Genomic DNA, 16,453 nt, shown 5'->3' with positions numbered 1-16,453 from the left:
GAACAGCACTATCATTATTGCTTTCTCAAAGGCCTGTAACAAATTGCAGTACTAAGGGGTTGAAAAACTCTCCTGCATGGAAAGAGGGAATTCCTATGTTGCTTAAGTGGGCAGCAAAACTCTCACCCAGCAAAGAGTTAAATTGTCGATATAATAACTTCAGTCAAGTAAGGTAATCACATACAAAGCATTCAGATAAACAATCAATGTAGCAATCTTGTAGAGAAATAAATCTTTTAGATCTTTTTTACTTGCCTGCAGCTTATGCATTATTTATAGCACATCAGCTGCATGTTCATTTCATTACATTTTTTTTATAAATCTCAGACCTGAACAGTATATCTCCTGTTTTATACTCCATGTAACCCCAGCATGATGATTGATTTGAGTGCATGGTAGACTGCCCAAGAGGGCAAAATGCAATAACCCAAAGAAACATTAAAGGTGTATGACAATGTTTAATATCAAATTATTTTCTATTCAAAATACTGGCTAATAGGTTTTTAAGAATAATGAATTTTGAGATCATGAGCACCATGATTTATGTTCACTAATGCACTGTTTCTGTTAGATTTAATGGGAATGATGGGAGAGCCTACTGTTTTGCTAAAGTAAGGTGTGGTAAGCTATTAGGCTTACGCTATGTTTTGGGGGTGAGCCCCTTCATCATGTGACATGACCTGACCAAGAGAGTAGCATGCTCCTTAAACTTTGAGGGCATAATTTCTTCTTGTCACAATGTGCATGTCCCCTGTAAGCCACCCAAAGATGTGATAATCTCTTTACAAAAATCTGGTGCTTGTGCTGGATTTGCCCTCCCCCAACAAGGCAGTCTTCTGACCAATTTAGTTTTTTTCTCTAGGAAGACCTGGAGTTCAGCAGTTCAGCATAGAACATAATCTATTGAGTTCATTTGTACTGCCATGCTAATGTATGTGCAGAAATATCTGTGGACATTTTCAGGTTGAGTTTGAACAGTAATGTCCTTGATAATAGTTATTCTTGCCAGTTTATTCCATTATTTGTGAGGGTGGGTGTAAGGGAATGGAAAGGTAGGAAGGTACAGTATTCAAGTCTAATGGGATGTCCCAGAAGCAGTGGCCTAGCTAATAAAAATAGATTTATGACTTGCCAGCAGCAAGACCAGAATCAAGTAACAGGCTTGTGGCTTGTCATTAGACGCTGAAGAGTGATCAGCATCTCTGTCCAATGAAAAAGGCTAAAAATCAGCTAGGAAGCATCCAGGATTACAAAAATAAAATCTGCTGTGCATGCAGTATCCTTCATACCAGATGTGCTTGACATGCTACCCTGACTGTTGAACTGATACCTTCTGACATATGCTCCAGTCTTAATTATAGTAATGCACATTTTGCAGTGTCCAGAAATTTATATTATCCCACATAATAAAGAGAATGCTAAAGGGTACTATTTTGATATGTGATTTGTGTGCCCTGGGACCATATGACAGCAGACATGGACATGTCTATTTTTGACATCTGAGTAAGTGTCAAGATGGAATGTTCGCACACTCCTAGGCTGAAGGAAGCAGCAGCATGATAAGAATTTGCTTTTCATTTCTCCTCTGCAATGTTGGGGACATACTTCTTACATTTTTTATATGATTGAAATGGCTTGGTTACATGCTATTTTATAGCATTCTACACACAATTAAAGATCACTGCCATGTTACATTTGTTCGAGAAATCTTTGTGTATGAGTTACTTTGATTAAAGTACTTTACTGTTCTTGTATGGTAATCTTTGTGGATTTTGTCTGAATTTTCAGCTTTACGGATACAGGTATGCGGTCTGTTATCCAAAAAGCTCTGAAGCATTGCCATCATCCACATAGGGGTACTTAACAGCATTGCCATTTCCCATTTGCTGCATTTTGTCATGATGCTCATTTGAAGTTGGTTCCTATTGCCACACCTGTACTTCCCATAAAATAGTGTAATAAAATATTTAGCAACTTCTGAGTTCTGCTCAGGTCACTATCTACAAGAAGTTTATTGGTTCTCCCTTTCTCCCTTTGGGTTTCATCCAGCTAATGCAGTTTTCTCAGTATAAAAACATACAGGTTAAGTGGCTCCTTATAAAAACTGACCCTTGTGAATTGTTTTAAAGCAATAAGTAGGGGTGTTGCTGACATGAGGAGAGTTGAGAAACTTGCCTCAGGCAGCAGCGCCCCCAGAGTTAACAGGGACAGAAAAAAGCCCAACCCTTGTCAGTTTCAGGCCCCTGCAATAACTCCCTTCAGTTAGGCATTTCTCTATATACTCCTGCAGAACTCTGGCACACCAAATCCAAACTATTATTCCCTAAAAGATATTGCACCATATTCCACAAGCTCAACCCTATGGAACTAAATATTACTACAGAGGAAAATACCTTTGCACTCTATATACGCCAGATGCCTCGTCTGACATTAGCCTTATTTCACATCATCCACATAGGAGTACTTAACAATAATGCAGGCTTTACACATCACAAGGTGTCAGGTCTATACTCACAGATATTTGTCAAGTAATATTCAGCCCAGCCCTCACGGTCAATCAATAAGCACAAATACAATGGGTCACCCCCAGCTTTCAGGATCTTGGGGTAAACCTATTTTGTCCCTAGGTCTGTATATTTGGTCCTTACACTGGGTAGTAATGTACCTGGAATACTAATGCCAATACATTTCTTAATTGGAGCTAGTGGCTGCTCACTAGCTTGCCCTAAACTACACCTAGTGGGATCTGTGAACGAGAATATCGTGACACTTACTAGGCCTCTACCTGGGCCTAGGTTCTGCTTCATTCCAAACTGTTTATGTGGAATTCTTCTCAAAATGGACCCGGAGCACATGGCTGCTCTGAAATGTAAATTATTACACAAGCCACCTAGTGGGCAACTGTAGAACTGCAATGGTCAGACTTTGACCCTGGAAAGGACTGTTTTCCTTTCTAAACCAAGGACCCCCTTAGCTGTCTAAATCACTATGGGGCTGCAAGGGAAAAGGGTAACAATTTTATCAGTCCCCTACACTATAAAATGTGAAAACTGCTTGAAATATTGTTGAGAATAGATCAGTATAACTAAACGTTGTATAAATGAGCTTTCCTTTTAAGGTTGCCTTGTAAATCTCTGCTAAATTTGAAAAATTTGAAGAGCAAATCAATATTGTACCAACTTCCCCTTTTCTTTTTTTACTAGTGCTCCCAGTTACAACAGTATCCATATTCATTGGGATAATACTGCAGAAAGCTTGGCACAAAGTTATCATCTTGCCTTATAGCTACACTGAAAAACAACCATATTTAAAGTCTAAATTTGCATGTTTCCATTTAAACAAATAGTCCTTTTACTGTCTATTAGTACAGTGGCTTGCAAAAGTATTCGGCCCCCTTGAACTTTTCCAAATTTTGTCACATTACAGCCACAAACATGAATCAATTTTATTGGAATTCCACGTGAAAGACCAATACAAAGTGGTGTACATGTGAGAAGTGGAACGAAAATCATACATGATTCCAAACATTTTTTACAAATAAATAACTGCAAAGTGGGGTGTGCGTAATTATTCAGCCCCCTTTGGTCTGAGTGCAGTCAGTTGCCCATAGACATTGCCTGATGAGTGCTAATGACTAAATAGAGTGCACCTGTGTGTTATCTAATGTCAGTACAAATACAGCTGCTCTGTGACGGCCTCAGAGGTTGTCTAAGAGAATATTGGGAGCAACAACACCATGAAGTTCAAAGAACACACCAGACAGGTCAGGGATAAAGTTATTGAGAAATTTAAAGCAGGCTTAGGCTACAAAAAGATTTCCAAAGCCTTGAACATCCCACGGAGCACTGTTCAAGCGATCATTCAGAAATGGAAGGAGTATGGCACAACTGTAAACCTACCAAGACAAGGCCGTCCACCTAAACTCACAGGTCGAACAAGGAGAGCACTGATCAGAAATGCAGCCAAGAGGCCCATGGTGACTCTGGACAAGCTGCAGAGATCTACAGCTCAGGTGGGGGAATCTGTCCATAGGACAACTATTAGTCGTGCCCTGCACAAAGTTGGCCTTTATGGAAGAGTGGCAAGAGGAAAACCATTGTTAACAGAAAACCATAAGAAGTCCCGTTTGCAGTTTGCCACAAGCCATGTGGGGGACAGAGCAAACATGTGGAAGAAGGTGCTCTGGTCAGAGGAGACCAAAATGGAACTTTTTGGCCAAAATGCAAAACGCTATGTGTGGCGGAAAACTAACACTGCACATCAACTAACTCTGAACACACCATCCCCACTGTCAAATATGGTGGTGGCAGCATCATGCTCTGGGGGTGCTTCTCTTCAGCAGGGACAGGGAAGCTTGTCAGAGTTGATGGGAAGATGGATGGAGCCAAATACAGGGCAATCTTGGAAGAAAACCTCTTGGAGTCTGCAAAAGACTTGAGACTGGGGCGGAGGTTCACCTTCCAGCAGGACAACAACCCTAAACATAAAGCCAGGGCAACAATGGAATGGTTTAAAACAAAACATATCCATGTGTTAGAATGGCCCAGTCAAAGTCCAGATCTAAATCCAATCGAGAATCTGTGGCAAGATCTGAAAACTGCTGTTCACAAACGCTGTCCATCTAATCTGAGCTGGAGTTGTTTTGCAAAGAAGAATGGGCAAGGATTTCAGTCTGTAGATGTGCAAAGCTGGTAGAGACATATCCTAAAGAATCTCTCCAAAATTGAATATATCAGTAAATATTGCCTTTTTACATCCTTTCCCTTGATCCACCATTTAGTGATGGGCTTTGTGCTCCCCATCACATGACCATAAATAATGCAGCAAAAGACAGAACTCTGTCCATTAATTGGCTGATGGGGCCTAGCATGTATGTGTGCCTTGGCTTGTTTGTGTGCACTGTGAACCCTGTGATCCCAGGAGGCGGCCCTTAACTCTTAAAATGGCAATTTTCTGTTTAGGATTACCCAATGGCACATACTACTAAAAAAAGTATATTTTTATGAAAATTGTTTGTTTCGATAAAGCAGGGATTTACATATGAGCTTACATATAGTTTTCCTTTAAGTAAATTTAGATTTAGTGGCTTACTGTCATGATCTTGTGTTTTCTGTATGATGAGGTTCAGTTTCCTTATATGCTAGCAATGTATGTACCTCATTAGTTTACTCTCTATTTACATCATATTACATTTTAGAATTTTTAGGGAAAATAATCAGAATCATATTAAAGGGGTTGTTCTCCTTTGAGTTAACTTTTAGTATGATGTAGATCAGGGATCCCCAACCTTTCTTACTCATGAGCCACAGTCAAATGTAAAAAGACTTGGAGAGCAACACAAGCATCATAAAAGTTCATGGAGGTGCCAAATAAGGGCTAAGATTGGCTATTAGGCAGCCTCTATGCACGCTATCAACTTACAGGGGGCTTTATTTGGTAGTAAATCTTGTTTTTATTCAACCAAAACTTGCCCCAAGTCAGGAATTCAAAAATAACTACCTGGTTTGGGGGCACTGAGAGCAACATTGAAGGGGTTGGTGAGTAACATGTTGCCCTCACGCCACTGGTTGATGATCACTGATATAGATAGTAATCTATACAATTTCCAGATGATGACTATTAAAACTTTTCTATTTTGCCTTTTTTTGAAGGGGAATACTGGAATACATTTTAAATCACAACTCTATAGGGCACATTTACTAAAACTAACATTTCTAATTTTTTCTTTTTAAAAATTCAATAAGCTCATTTCCACAAATGTCTGGCATTTACTTAAAAGTCTGAACTGAAAAAGTTAGTGTGGAAAATGTCTCAGAAAAGTTGTGAAACTGCAACATTTTGGAATTGTCGCACAAAAAAACAGCATCTAAAGTTTTGAAGCAAAAGATGGATGCTCCAGGGTATGGACATCTGCCATTAACGTCTACAAGATCTCAGGAAGTTTTAGCTGGTGAATTGTCACATAGTAAATCTTGAAAAAATTCACGACTTTTAGCACTAAAAAATAAGAATTGGAAAATAAAAAATCAGAGTGTTAGTTAATGGCCCCCTATGAGTTAGTCAAAATTATGAAGAAACAACAATACCTGTATAATCACTGTGGGGTGTTCCCAGGATTTTATTGTGGCGCTTCAGACACAACAGACACAAACGGACGTATGATGGATGCATACATTACAATTATTTATTACAATCATTTGCACCAAAAGGATTGAATAGGGATTTTGACCTATATCTTTTTCTGTGACTTAGGCAATATAATTAATAATAAGTATTATTCTTTGATATGTTTGTGCTTAAGGTATTTAAATGTATATCATAGGAAGTAGAATTATGGGATATTGTACTGTGTATACCTGTTACTTAGATATTACCATGATGTCACTTCCTGTGTTAAGCTTTTTAACTGGCAGGATTTAGTCTGTCATTGTTTATTGAGCTTGATAAAGGGCACATTGCATGCCCAAAACATTGCTGGATGCTTTACACTACGCAGGTCATTATATCCTTATACCAGTACATTGTTTCATCAGTTGGTACTGGCATCCCATGATACACATTATACAGTAAAAACAGTTTTAGTATCCCCCTGCTTGTGCTTAGTAAAAGTGAGAGTCCACACATTTCCTTTGTAAAAAAAAAATTGTTAAGTGCACAGCTCAGCAAAAAACACATTCTTATTCCATTAAAATGTCTAAAAATACTCAAAGGGGCCCATTTTCTGGCCTTGAAACGCGATATGGTATAAGTAACCATGCTAATTTCTGTAGTTCTAAAATGTCTCGACAATGCTTTTATCATTCGTACGAAAATAATGCAATTGTGTTCTGAAAGTCACAAAATTTTCTGGCTGAAAACTTTTCTGGCTTTGGAAGCCTTCCATGTCCAGCTTTGGAAGCCTTCCATAGGACTCGATGGCACTCGACAGATCAAACCTGGCAAAAATATAGTCCCGATGACAGTGTAACCAAAGCTTTAACGAATTTCAAAATGTTTGTATTCTTTGCTCAAAATACAATTTTTTTAAGTGGAAATTTACTAGAAACCATGGAAAATTTGTGGAATTTTAGTGAAATTGTTGCATACATTCAGAAATGTTCTATAATTCAGAAAAAATATGAACAAATCTCAAAATTGTTTAGTAAATGGGCCCCTAAGTGTACCATTCCAAGTGTAACATGTGTAACAATGTCACTGTGCTTATTTCAGTGTATGTTTATACTGGGTCTTATGGATCAGGTGAGATTTCTTCTTTTTTTTCTAAATATGGTATTATTAGGAATCAAGAAGACAGCAAACCCTAAAGCTTCTCTATGTTTGGGGTGGGGACCCAGAAAAAAATATAGTTTTGAAATAGTTAAATCTAGCTTTGTGAGTGCTAGTAGTTGTGTTGCTACTGTTTAGTGCTTTCATTTTTAAACTGTCCATACATAGAGTGATATGCCCTACCACCTTTCCATGATGACATGCTTCTGGTGGCAGTAGACTGTCATATGATCCCAGAAGATTTGGTCTGCCAGTATATCCAGTCAGGGTGTGAGTGAGGTCACTGGCTGACCCTGAAGTTCCAAAACTGTAGTTGAGAAGAAGTGTAGCGCTACAGTTTGGTAATTCAAAGCGCGCACGATTTACTTGTTAAGCCTTAAGTACACACAAATTAGTAGCAAGAGAATTGACTCTTGTGTGGCTTGCTTTTATTGCTTCCATAGCAGCTTCCACTTATTTTCATTTGTAGTCTACATATATGCAGAAAATAAATATGCAATAATGAGATATTCAGGTGGTTCCAAAGTGCTAGTTTTTTGTACCTTGTCCATTTGGAACTTGCTTGCAAGACACCATAGCTCATTATGCTGCCAGAAAAAAGAGTTGCACATCTTTCTCTATGCAGGGGATTCAAATCACTTAGAAACTGTAAACTACAGTACAGGGCTTCTATAAGCTTGTCCAAGCTGCAATCTGCGCCTTGCACCAGAGGCCACAAGGGGCAGAAATAAAATTTAACTGTTGAGTAGTTAAAGAAGAACTCAACTCTAAGGAAGAATAGAGCTAGAAATGCTGTGCATTAACTACTGAACTTATTTTACCAGAGTCAGCAGCCCTATCAGAGTAATGGTCCAGGCCACAGGAGCTGGCTTCTTTGATCTTATTAGACCATCATTTGAGTGTCAGTGATGCTGCACGTGCTTAGGGGCAGATTTAGCATGCAGTGTAAAAAATGGCAACAGAATTCACCACATATTGTCAGGCTTTGCTGTGTAAAAAACGGTGTAATTTTTTTTCTTACAGCAACTTACACCAGGACTTACACAAGGTCCAAAGCAGTGTAAAATAATGGCATCAAATCTGGCATTTGGACGGCATAAAATAAAGCACACTTTTATAAATTTGCCATTTATTTTACAGCAAATTTTGTTTTACACGGCATAATAAATAGGTCCCATAGTGTGCTTCTGTTGACAAGCTTAGGGGTTGTGGGAAATTTTTAAAACATTAGCAGAACATTAAGTTATATTAATAGACAATTATGTTAGGAGCCTGATACAGAATTTATTGGTTACTATGCTGTCATGTAACAAAGGAAATCCAGACAGGGGGAAGTGCTTGCTGAAAAACATTTAGGGGCCTTTCTTCTCCCTGTCTGTCATAAATACCCCTATGGTGTTACATTTGTAGCCTAAAACTGACCATACATTGCAAGATCTGCTAGTTTGGAGAGGTCTTAAAATAAGCAGTCATTTTCCTGATATGCCCACCTTGAGGGCCAAACAATTGGACCACAATAATGGGAATAAAGGCCGTTGGGCAGGTTTAAAAATTCTGTCAAGTTGAGAACTATTGGAATGAGCCAATGTGGTATAGCCCTGATGAGTTTTTTTTTGCGGAAAGATTAGAAACAAGAACACTTCTATATATACATTGTCCCAAAGGCATAAGCATAGCAGAATAGGGAAAAATGTTACAAGATATATAGGGCATTGGAAATATATCCTGCCACTTCCACTGAAAATACGTTAGATGACCTCCAAAGCTTGTAAGGTTCATGCCCATGCTATTTGAAATTATACAAAAACTGTATGCAATGCATGGGGAAAATTATTATTTTTCTATCTGCAGGTTTCTGTGCATATATGGCACAATAGCAAATCATTATTTTTTTTGTCTATGTATTAAATCATTAAGTATCTTTCTAATTCCAAATATGATATACAAATACCAGATGATACCCAAAAGGTTATTAAATAATGTAAAAGTATCTTAAACCAACATTTAAAGAAAACATCCATAAGTTCTGGACATACTATTTACCCTCTTCAGCTCAGCAAAATGCAACATTAACACAGGTCACCTTCTTTTGCATAATCTGTGCAATAAAAACAGGATATTAAATTTATATTTTAATATATATATCTAGGGCTGATTGACCCAGCACCAGCTTGTCCTTGCTGAATGCTGTTTGGTGTTTTGGCGGTTGCAGATGAACTGTTTAGGTTAAGATAATGGTTGTTTGTTATTTAAAAGAGGTTAATGCATTTTGTCCATCTACAAATTGGACCCGTTCACAATTGAAAATGCATAGCAGTGTCTAGAGAGAGGAGATGAATTCTTCTATGTAAAGTTCCACATATATGGTTTCTAGATTTTAGCACTATTCAGCAAATACCTTTTTAGTGTGAGCAGTTTTAGTGGCAGTCAGCAAAAGTCTTTTGGAGCTGCTCAGGAGAGGCTTTGAAGGACAGTGTGAGAGTGTGAGAAGATTCTTTGAAAGATGAAGAAAGTTGAATATCGTGACTTGGGTAGAACTGCACTGCTATGTCTATAAATAACAGAAGAGCGATGTACAGAAAGCAGAATTATTTATGGCATTGGGCATTCGCATCAGAATTTTAAATTGGATTCTGCACAGTATGGTACGTCAGTAGACAACCTAACAAATTACAGTAACAGATGATGTGCGGTGAAAGCAATGATTGACCCAGGCAGCAGCTCTGCACATTTATCATCAGCATAGATGCCATCTTGAAGCCCATATGAGTTATTACGTTTCCAAAAATATTATTAGTCGATTGTGATGAGCTCTTGGCTGTGGATTAAACCTTGTGATAACACATTAAAAAGATGACACACAAAGTACCAGAAAACAGGGCTTTGGAATGTTATTAGACCAAATAATGTATTTGGCCTTACTGTAAATACGTAGACTTGAAATGGCCAGTGATAGGATTCAGAATGGATTCTTTTTGCCTAGATCACAGACTACAGTTTAAGAGGAGTTTTGGTTTGCAAGAGAATGCATTTTAACGATTGTGTGATTAAAATGTTTTAGTACCCAAGATCCACATTTGGCTTCTATTTAAACATATTTTCTGACATTTGTCGCATACGATGGTTTTATCATGGACAAAACAGGACGTACCAACAGAATGTACCAACACAGTGGCTGCAGGTGCAATCACAGGAAAAAGGTTTTTCTGAAGCCTGGGAATCAGCCTTGTGTGGCATTAGCCTAAGTGATTTAAAAGTTATTGCCACATTTTGAAATTGCATGAGGGGATCTGCTTCTTTGTATTTACCTAACTATTTCTGTTTCCTTTCTGGCAAACAAAAATAAAAAACTATCTTCCTTTATGGCAGGGATTTTAGATAAACTGCCAGGATCAAAGCTTGTGCTCCACAAGACAAAACACGATCAAACACCTTTTATCTGTGTCTTATCTCATCAGGTGGCGGGAATTATCGCCACAAACCATTGCTGTGTGGGGATATAGAGATATGAGGGGGGAAGGGGTGGCACCTTTTGCTGCAGGCCCTCTTAAGGTGGCCATATATGGGCAGATTTCAGCTGCTGATTTGGGTCCTTCAGACTGATTTGGCATCTTATGTGCCCCGGTATGGGCATCAATGACGGCCTACACAACCAACATCTGGCCTAAAATTTGACAGATTTCAATTGGACAAGTTTTCCTTCAGATTTGGGGACTGTATTGGGTCATTGATGTGGGGCTTGCTTTGATGGCACCTGTGCCTGCTATTGTAATGGGATCTTTTGGACCTAGGAAATTAGCCTGATATCGCCAACATTAGGTGAGCATATCAGAAGGACATACACATATTTGGCGAACTCGCAAAACAAATCTCAATGTGTATGGCAACCTTTAAGTCCCAAAGAAGTTCTGGCTCTTGATAGTATAATATATGTGCTGAATTATATAATGTAAGTAGTAGAGTTAAGGCTAATTTCACATGCATAGTTTTGGTAATTACCAAAATAGTCACCAATTAAAGTGCACAGGAACTTCTTTAACTGGTATTATTAAAATTTCCTCATATAGTTTTAGGAAATTAAATTATGGGTAAAACATCACACATGACAACTGACAAAGATTTGGTAAACATACAATTCCTAGGGTTTGCCATAATTGCTGCCGTTTTCACAGTTTCTGCCAAATCTGTTTGTGTTAGAAAAGATGAACTTTAACTGTTCTTGTTTTGCAAAATCCATTCTATTAGCCTTGACTTTAATAATTAAACTACATTTTTGGTAATTGGACTCATTGTATTGATTTTGTCATTAATCTTCTTTGTTGTTCTACAGGATGATGAAGTTGTCCTTCAGTGTGTTGCTACAATACACAAGGAACAGCGAAAATTTTGTCTGGCAGCTGAGGGACTTGGGAATAGACTGTGTTTTTTGGAACCAACTTCAGAGGCTAAAGTAAGAATTTTATTTTCATTCTGTTTGTATGTATCACTACATTGTATTCAGTAACGCAGTGGTTTACAAATACATATTTACACCCTAGACAAATGCAAATAATGTACCTGTGTAATGTAACTTGTCCCGCTATGACGAGCAGCATTGAGCATTGTAGTATTTTTCTATGGTAAAAAAAAGATACAATGTTTCTCAAACTTAATAAAAAAAAGTTGGTTTTGGCAGAGAGCCCAGAAAAGTTAACAAGCCACACCTGCGCTACAACTGTAACTAATAAGTTAAACAGGTCTCTTGGGGTAACTGAGACTTGCAGCTTAAAAGGCAATTTCACCTTTTTTAGCAAAACTGTAATAACACATAAAACAAGAATAACCTTAAATAACCAGCCACATTTTGTAAAATGGGTGTGGTATTTAGGGGGTGTGGTCCCTCTTTAAATTTTTTAAATGTTGGGAGGTATAGGCATGGGAGGGGTGAGACACAGCCTGGGCCCCACAGAAGCTTTAATCTGCTCCTGGACATAACAAGATGTTACTGAACTCCACAGTAAAACCTTTTTTAGGGCCATCCAAACCTTTAGGGTGAAGGTTCTAGTAGCGGCTACTTTTTAATGGCTGCTAAATTCCAGAAAAAACCCTGCCATAGACAGTACTGAGATTTGCCTCTGCCTCTGATATATGTGTCAATTTGTTAAAAAAATTTCCCATTAAGACATTTTCTAGGCAGGACAAACAGATGTATTTTGCACAGCTGTGGATCAGAAAAAACAGGCAGTTTATTTGATTTACTCTCTCTTCCTAGATATGCTTCTCAGATGTAGCTTTATATTGCTTAATGCATTAGGCTGCAAGGAGGTGTATAAAACATTACAGAGAGGCTTGTGATGAATTAATTGAAAATTGAATGGACTGCAGTAGGTAGTTCGGTGCCAACTCTCACTCTGTAATTGGCTGCAGTGAAAAACTGTCTATTCCTGCTCCTACTCACTTGCTGCTTGCCTCCTGGCTAGGCTGACATATTTTTTTTTTTTTTTTTTAAATATACACTTTGCAGGTTTACAGAAAAAGTAAGGAAATTACGAGACCATGCACTTGTTTGGTGTCAAAATGATAGGAGATATCAATATAAACCAGAGATCTGCTTGTGGCTAGGAAACGAATGGCTGAAAAACTGTGATCTAGGACAGTGCTGCCCCTCTGTGTGGCCCCCCACCTGTCTGGCTGCTTTGATGGCTTACTCTTGTGTAAGCTTTAAATGGTATCAGTACTGTGATTAACTGCCCCCCCTGCATGGTTCTCACCTCAGATTCAGGCTGTAATCAAGCTGTATTGTTTAAAGGAAAAAGAAAGGTAAAGTCACTTGGGGGTGCCAAAATGTTAGGCACCCCCAAGTGACTTTAACCGCCTACCTTTTACCCCGGGCTGGTGCCGCTGTCAGGAGAAAACAGCACCAGCCCGGGGTAGCTGTCGGCACTTCCTCCTTCCGGCTTCGCTGCGCGCGCATGCGCAGTAGAGTGAAAAGCCGAACTTAAACATTTAAGTCGGCTTTTTCGCTCTACTGTGCATGCCCGGCCACCGGCAGTTTAGGAAGCTGAAGGCGGAAGGAGGAAGTGCTGCGCTCCAGGTACCCTGGGCTGGTGCTATTTTCTCCGAACAGGGGCACCAGCCCGGGGTACAAGGTAAGCAGTTAAAGTCACTTGGGGGTGCCTAACATTTTGGCACCTCCAAGTGACTTTGCCTTTCCTTCTCCTTTAAATATGTAATCCCCTGTGTTGTTCACACCTTTTAGTTTCTGCATTGTTCAACCCCTGCAGTGTTCACACCTCAGGCTGTAATCACCCACATTGTTCCCCTGTTCACACCTCAGACAGACTGTAGGAGCAGTAGAAACCCACAAATAATACCTGCACACTTCAAAAAGAACATATACTGAGGTGGTACTGCAATTAAAATGTTTTTTAATATATAATTATTGTGCAGACTGTAGGAGCAGTGCCAGCATTGTGTCACTGTAGGCTGCCTGTGTGTGCCATACACACAGGCAGCATAGGGCAAGCAGAGTATGGCACACACAGGCAGCATAGGGCAGGTAGAGTATGGCGCACACAGGCAGGGTAGGGCAGGCAGAGTATGGCACACACAGGCAGGGTAGGGAAGGCAGAGTATGGTACACACAGGCAGGGTAGGGCAGGCAGAGTATGGCACACACAGGCAGGGTAGGGAAAGCAGAGTATGGCACACACAGGCCAAGTATGGCACAAACCAGCCAAGAATGGCACACACAGTCAAAGTATGGTACACGCAGGCAGGGTAGGGAAGGCAGAGTATGGCACACACAGGCAGGGTAGGGCAGGCAGAGTATGGCAGGTTTTTGCTGTACTACAACCATTAATATGGGTATGGTCATTTGATAACACAGGTGTGGTTTCAAGTGGGTACGGTTTCAAAAAGGAGAGTGGCCAAAACTGGCTTCCATTATCGGCCCTCCACCACATAGGTCGGAAAAAATTCCGGCCCTCTGTACCACAGAAGTTGGACAGCACTGATCTAGGACAACCCTTATATCATTAGGGTGACAACTTGTGCCTGCAAAGGGCTCTATTTATTAAAACGTTTCAATTAAGTCTTTGATTGTGGGACTCCAAATGTAGTTAATTATTACTATTATTTGCATTATTTTTGTTTTTTAAAGTGACAATATACACATTTTTGCTACATGAATGCAGTGAGTAGAGCTTGTTGCCTATTTTTTTAAACTATATGTTTTGTTATTTCTAGTACTAAACAATGTAGATAAAGCCAGTTTTAGTTTAGTACTTCCTGTCACTTCCTGTCCAGCAGAGCAATGGAGGATCTGATAAAACTAATTACCAGTCCACTGCAAAATTCCTGATAATGAGCTGTTCAAAGGCTGCTGTTTAAAGAAGGAAGGGCTTGTTTGTTTAAAGGTAGATAAATAGGAAGGGGGCGGTGTTCAATTAAAAAAAAAAAACAAGTTTTAAATGAGTGCTTAAGAATGGCAAAAAAATAGCATAATATTGATTTTTATATTTAAAATACTAGTCAGAATGCAGTTTCAAAACAAGTCCTTTTTATTTATTTTTTTTAAAGAAATGATCAGTTATCAAGTTTTAAATCTCTATAAGCCCAATCAGGGCGTGTTTGAGGACAATACAGAAATGGGGCTGGTGTACCTGTAAGCTTGTATAGAAGGAAAACTTGTAAATACGACTGGTATAAGTCTAGGAAGGTTCCATACAAGCTTAAAGGACATGTAAACCTCACACACAAAAATTTACTCAGTGAACAGCCTCTTTGAAATCTTTCAATACCTGCCACACTGGTTGTCCAGAGGTTAATAGTAAGGCTGCAGCATCCCCTTAATCACTTAGATTTCCTTCTCCCCTGTAACCCACTCGCCCCCTCCCTCAGGAATTTGCTTTGGCTGTTGGCTCCTGGGCATGCTCAGTTGTTCTAAGCTCAAATACATACCCCCCCAGTCTAGCAGCCAGTGAAGAGATGGCATTGCTGGTTCCCATTGAACTCAGCTCTAGCTGGCTGCTTCAATTTTTTTCTCCTGAGCTCAGCTTTACCATTACAGTGCTCAAACAAAGCAGAATCAAAGACAGTTGTGCCTGTGTGAGCCTGTATTCTTGATGAAATGTATGCTGAATAAGGGTCTGTGTGTGTGTATGCTATTTGCAGATTTAAATGTAACTGATTATGTATCAGAGGAAAAATGGCCACTGGGTGAAAGCTGCTATTTGCTTTAGGAAAATGTCATGGTGCTGGCAAGCGGAGGGGATATGTGCAGTACAAATGATGCCATTTGGGTGGGGGAGACATGATCAACTGATATATATTGTAGGCAAATGTAGGCTTTATATGTCCTTTAAGGCATACATGCAATATGCAGTGGGCTGCTGTCCAGGCTGAGTAACAAGTTTATGAATATGAAAGGCTCATTCTTTCTCTGAGCAGAACGCATGTATAACAGATGAATACAGACACATACTCAGGTTATACTCTTGTGTAGTATAGACTAGTTTCTCACAATATGGACTGTGAAAGGTACTTTCTTGTTACACTAAAAGATAATTCAGTAACTCCAGAAATAATGACACAGGCAGGTTATTGTGCTCACAAACTTTGTGCTCAAATGAGGTAGGTGGTAAAAATACATAACATAAAATAAACTGACTGTGCAGGGAAAAACAACAACCTAAATCCATTCCCAGACACTTACTAAAATGATGGTTACATTAGGCTTTCTTTCACATCTACTCCCTGCTTTGTCAGAGTTCAAAGATAGGAAGAAGCATAGGTTCCCTCCCCTTTTAAAATACACAGATGCTGGCACAGCAAGGCATCTGTGTATTTTGAATTGGACTGGAGGGTGCTGATCCCTCTTGATACTTTGCACCAAACAAAACTTATTTTGGCGGAGCCAGGGAGTGCTGATGAGTTTTTCTCTATCCCTCCCCTTTTATTCAGTAGTGAACTTGAAATACCCCAACTAAACCTAGGCAAATGGCAATCACTTCCCTCCCTCAGAGAATAATGGTGCCACATTTGCAATCTGACAATCTCTTGTTACCATGCCAGACATGAAGGAATTATAGTATATTGAATTATATTAAATAATAATATCAGTTTGCAAACTACAGATCTCAGCTCCTTTAGTTCCCTGAGTAAAATACCACAAGGTTTTAGGCATTTGTTTCCATTCTCATGAGTT

At 39.2% G+C, this 16,453-nt stretch overlaps 1 protein-coding gene across 12 annotated transcripts in view; it reads left to right on the top strand.

The window, feature by feature from the left end:
• Positions 1 to 16,453, top strand: part of ryr3 (ryanodine receptor 3) — a 244,769-nt gene that overhangs the window by 35,907 nt on the left and 192,409 nt on the right. For all 12 annotated transcript variants that reach the window (XM_031891310.1, XM_031891309.1, XM_031891308.1 and 9 more), the window contains exon 2: positions 11,597 to 11,716. In XM_031891310.1, coding sequence (XP_031747170.1) covers positions 11,597 to 11,716 — 120 coding nt within the window. The remainder of the gene's footprint in view (positions 1 to 11,596; positions 11,717 to 16,453) is intronic.

The sequence above is a fragment of the Xenopus tropicalis genome, chromosome 8, assembly GCF_000004195.4.
Source record: "Xenopus tropicalis strain Nigerian chromosome 8, UCB_Xtro_10.0, whole genome shotgun sequence".
NCBI classification, from domain to species: domain Eukaryota; kingdom Metazoa; phylum Chordata; class Amphibia; order Anura; family Pipidae; genus Xenopus; species Xenopus tropicalis.
The sequence above is the reverse complement of the archived record's forward strand: the minus strand, read 5'-3'. Positions and strand labels throughout refer to the sequence as shown.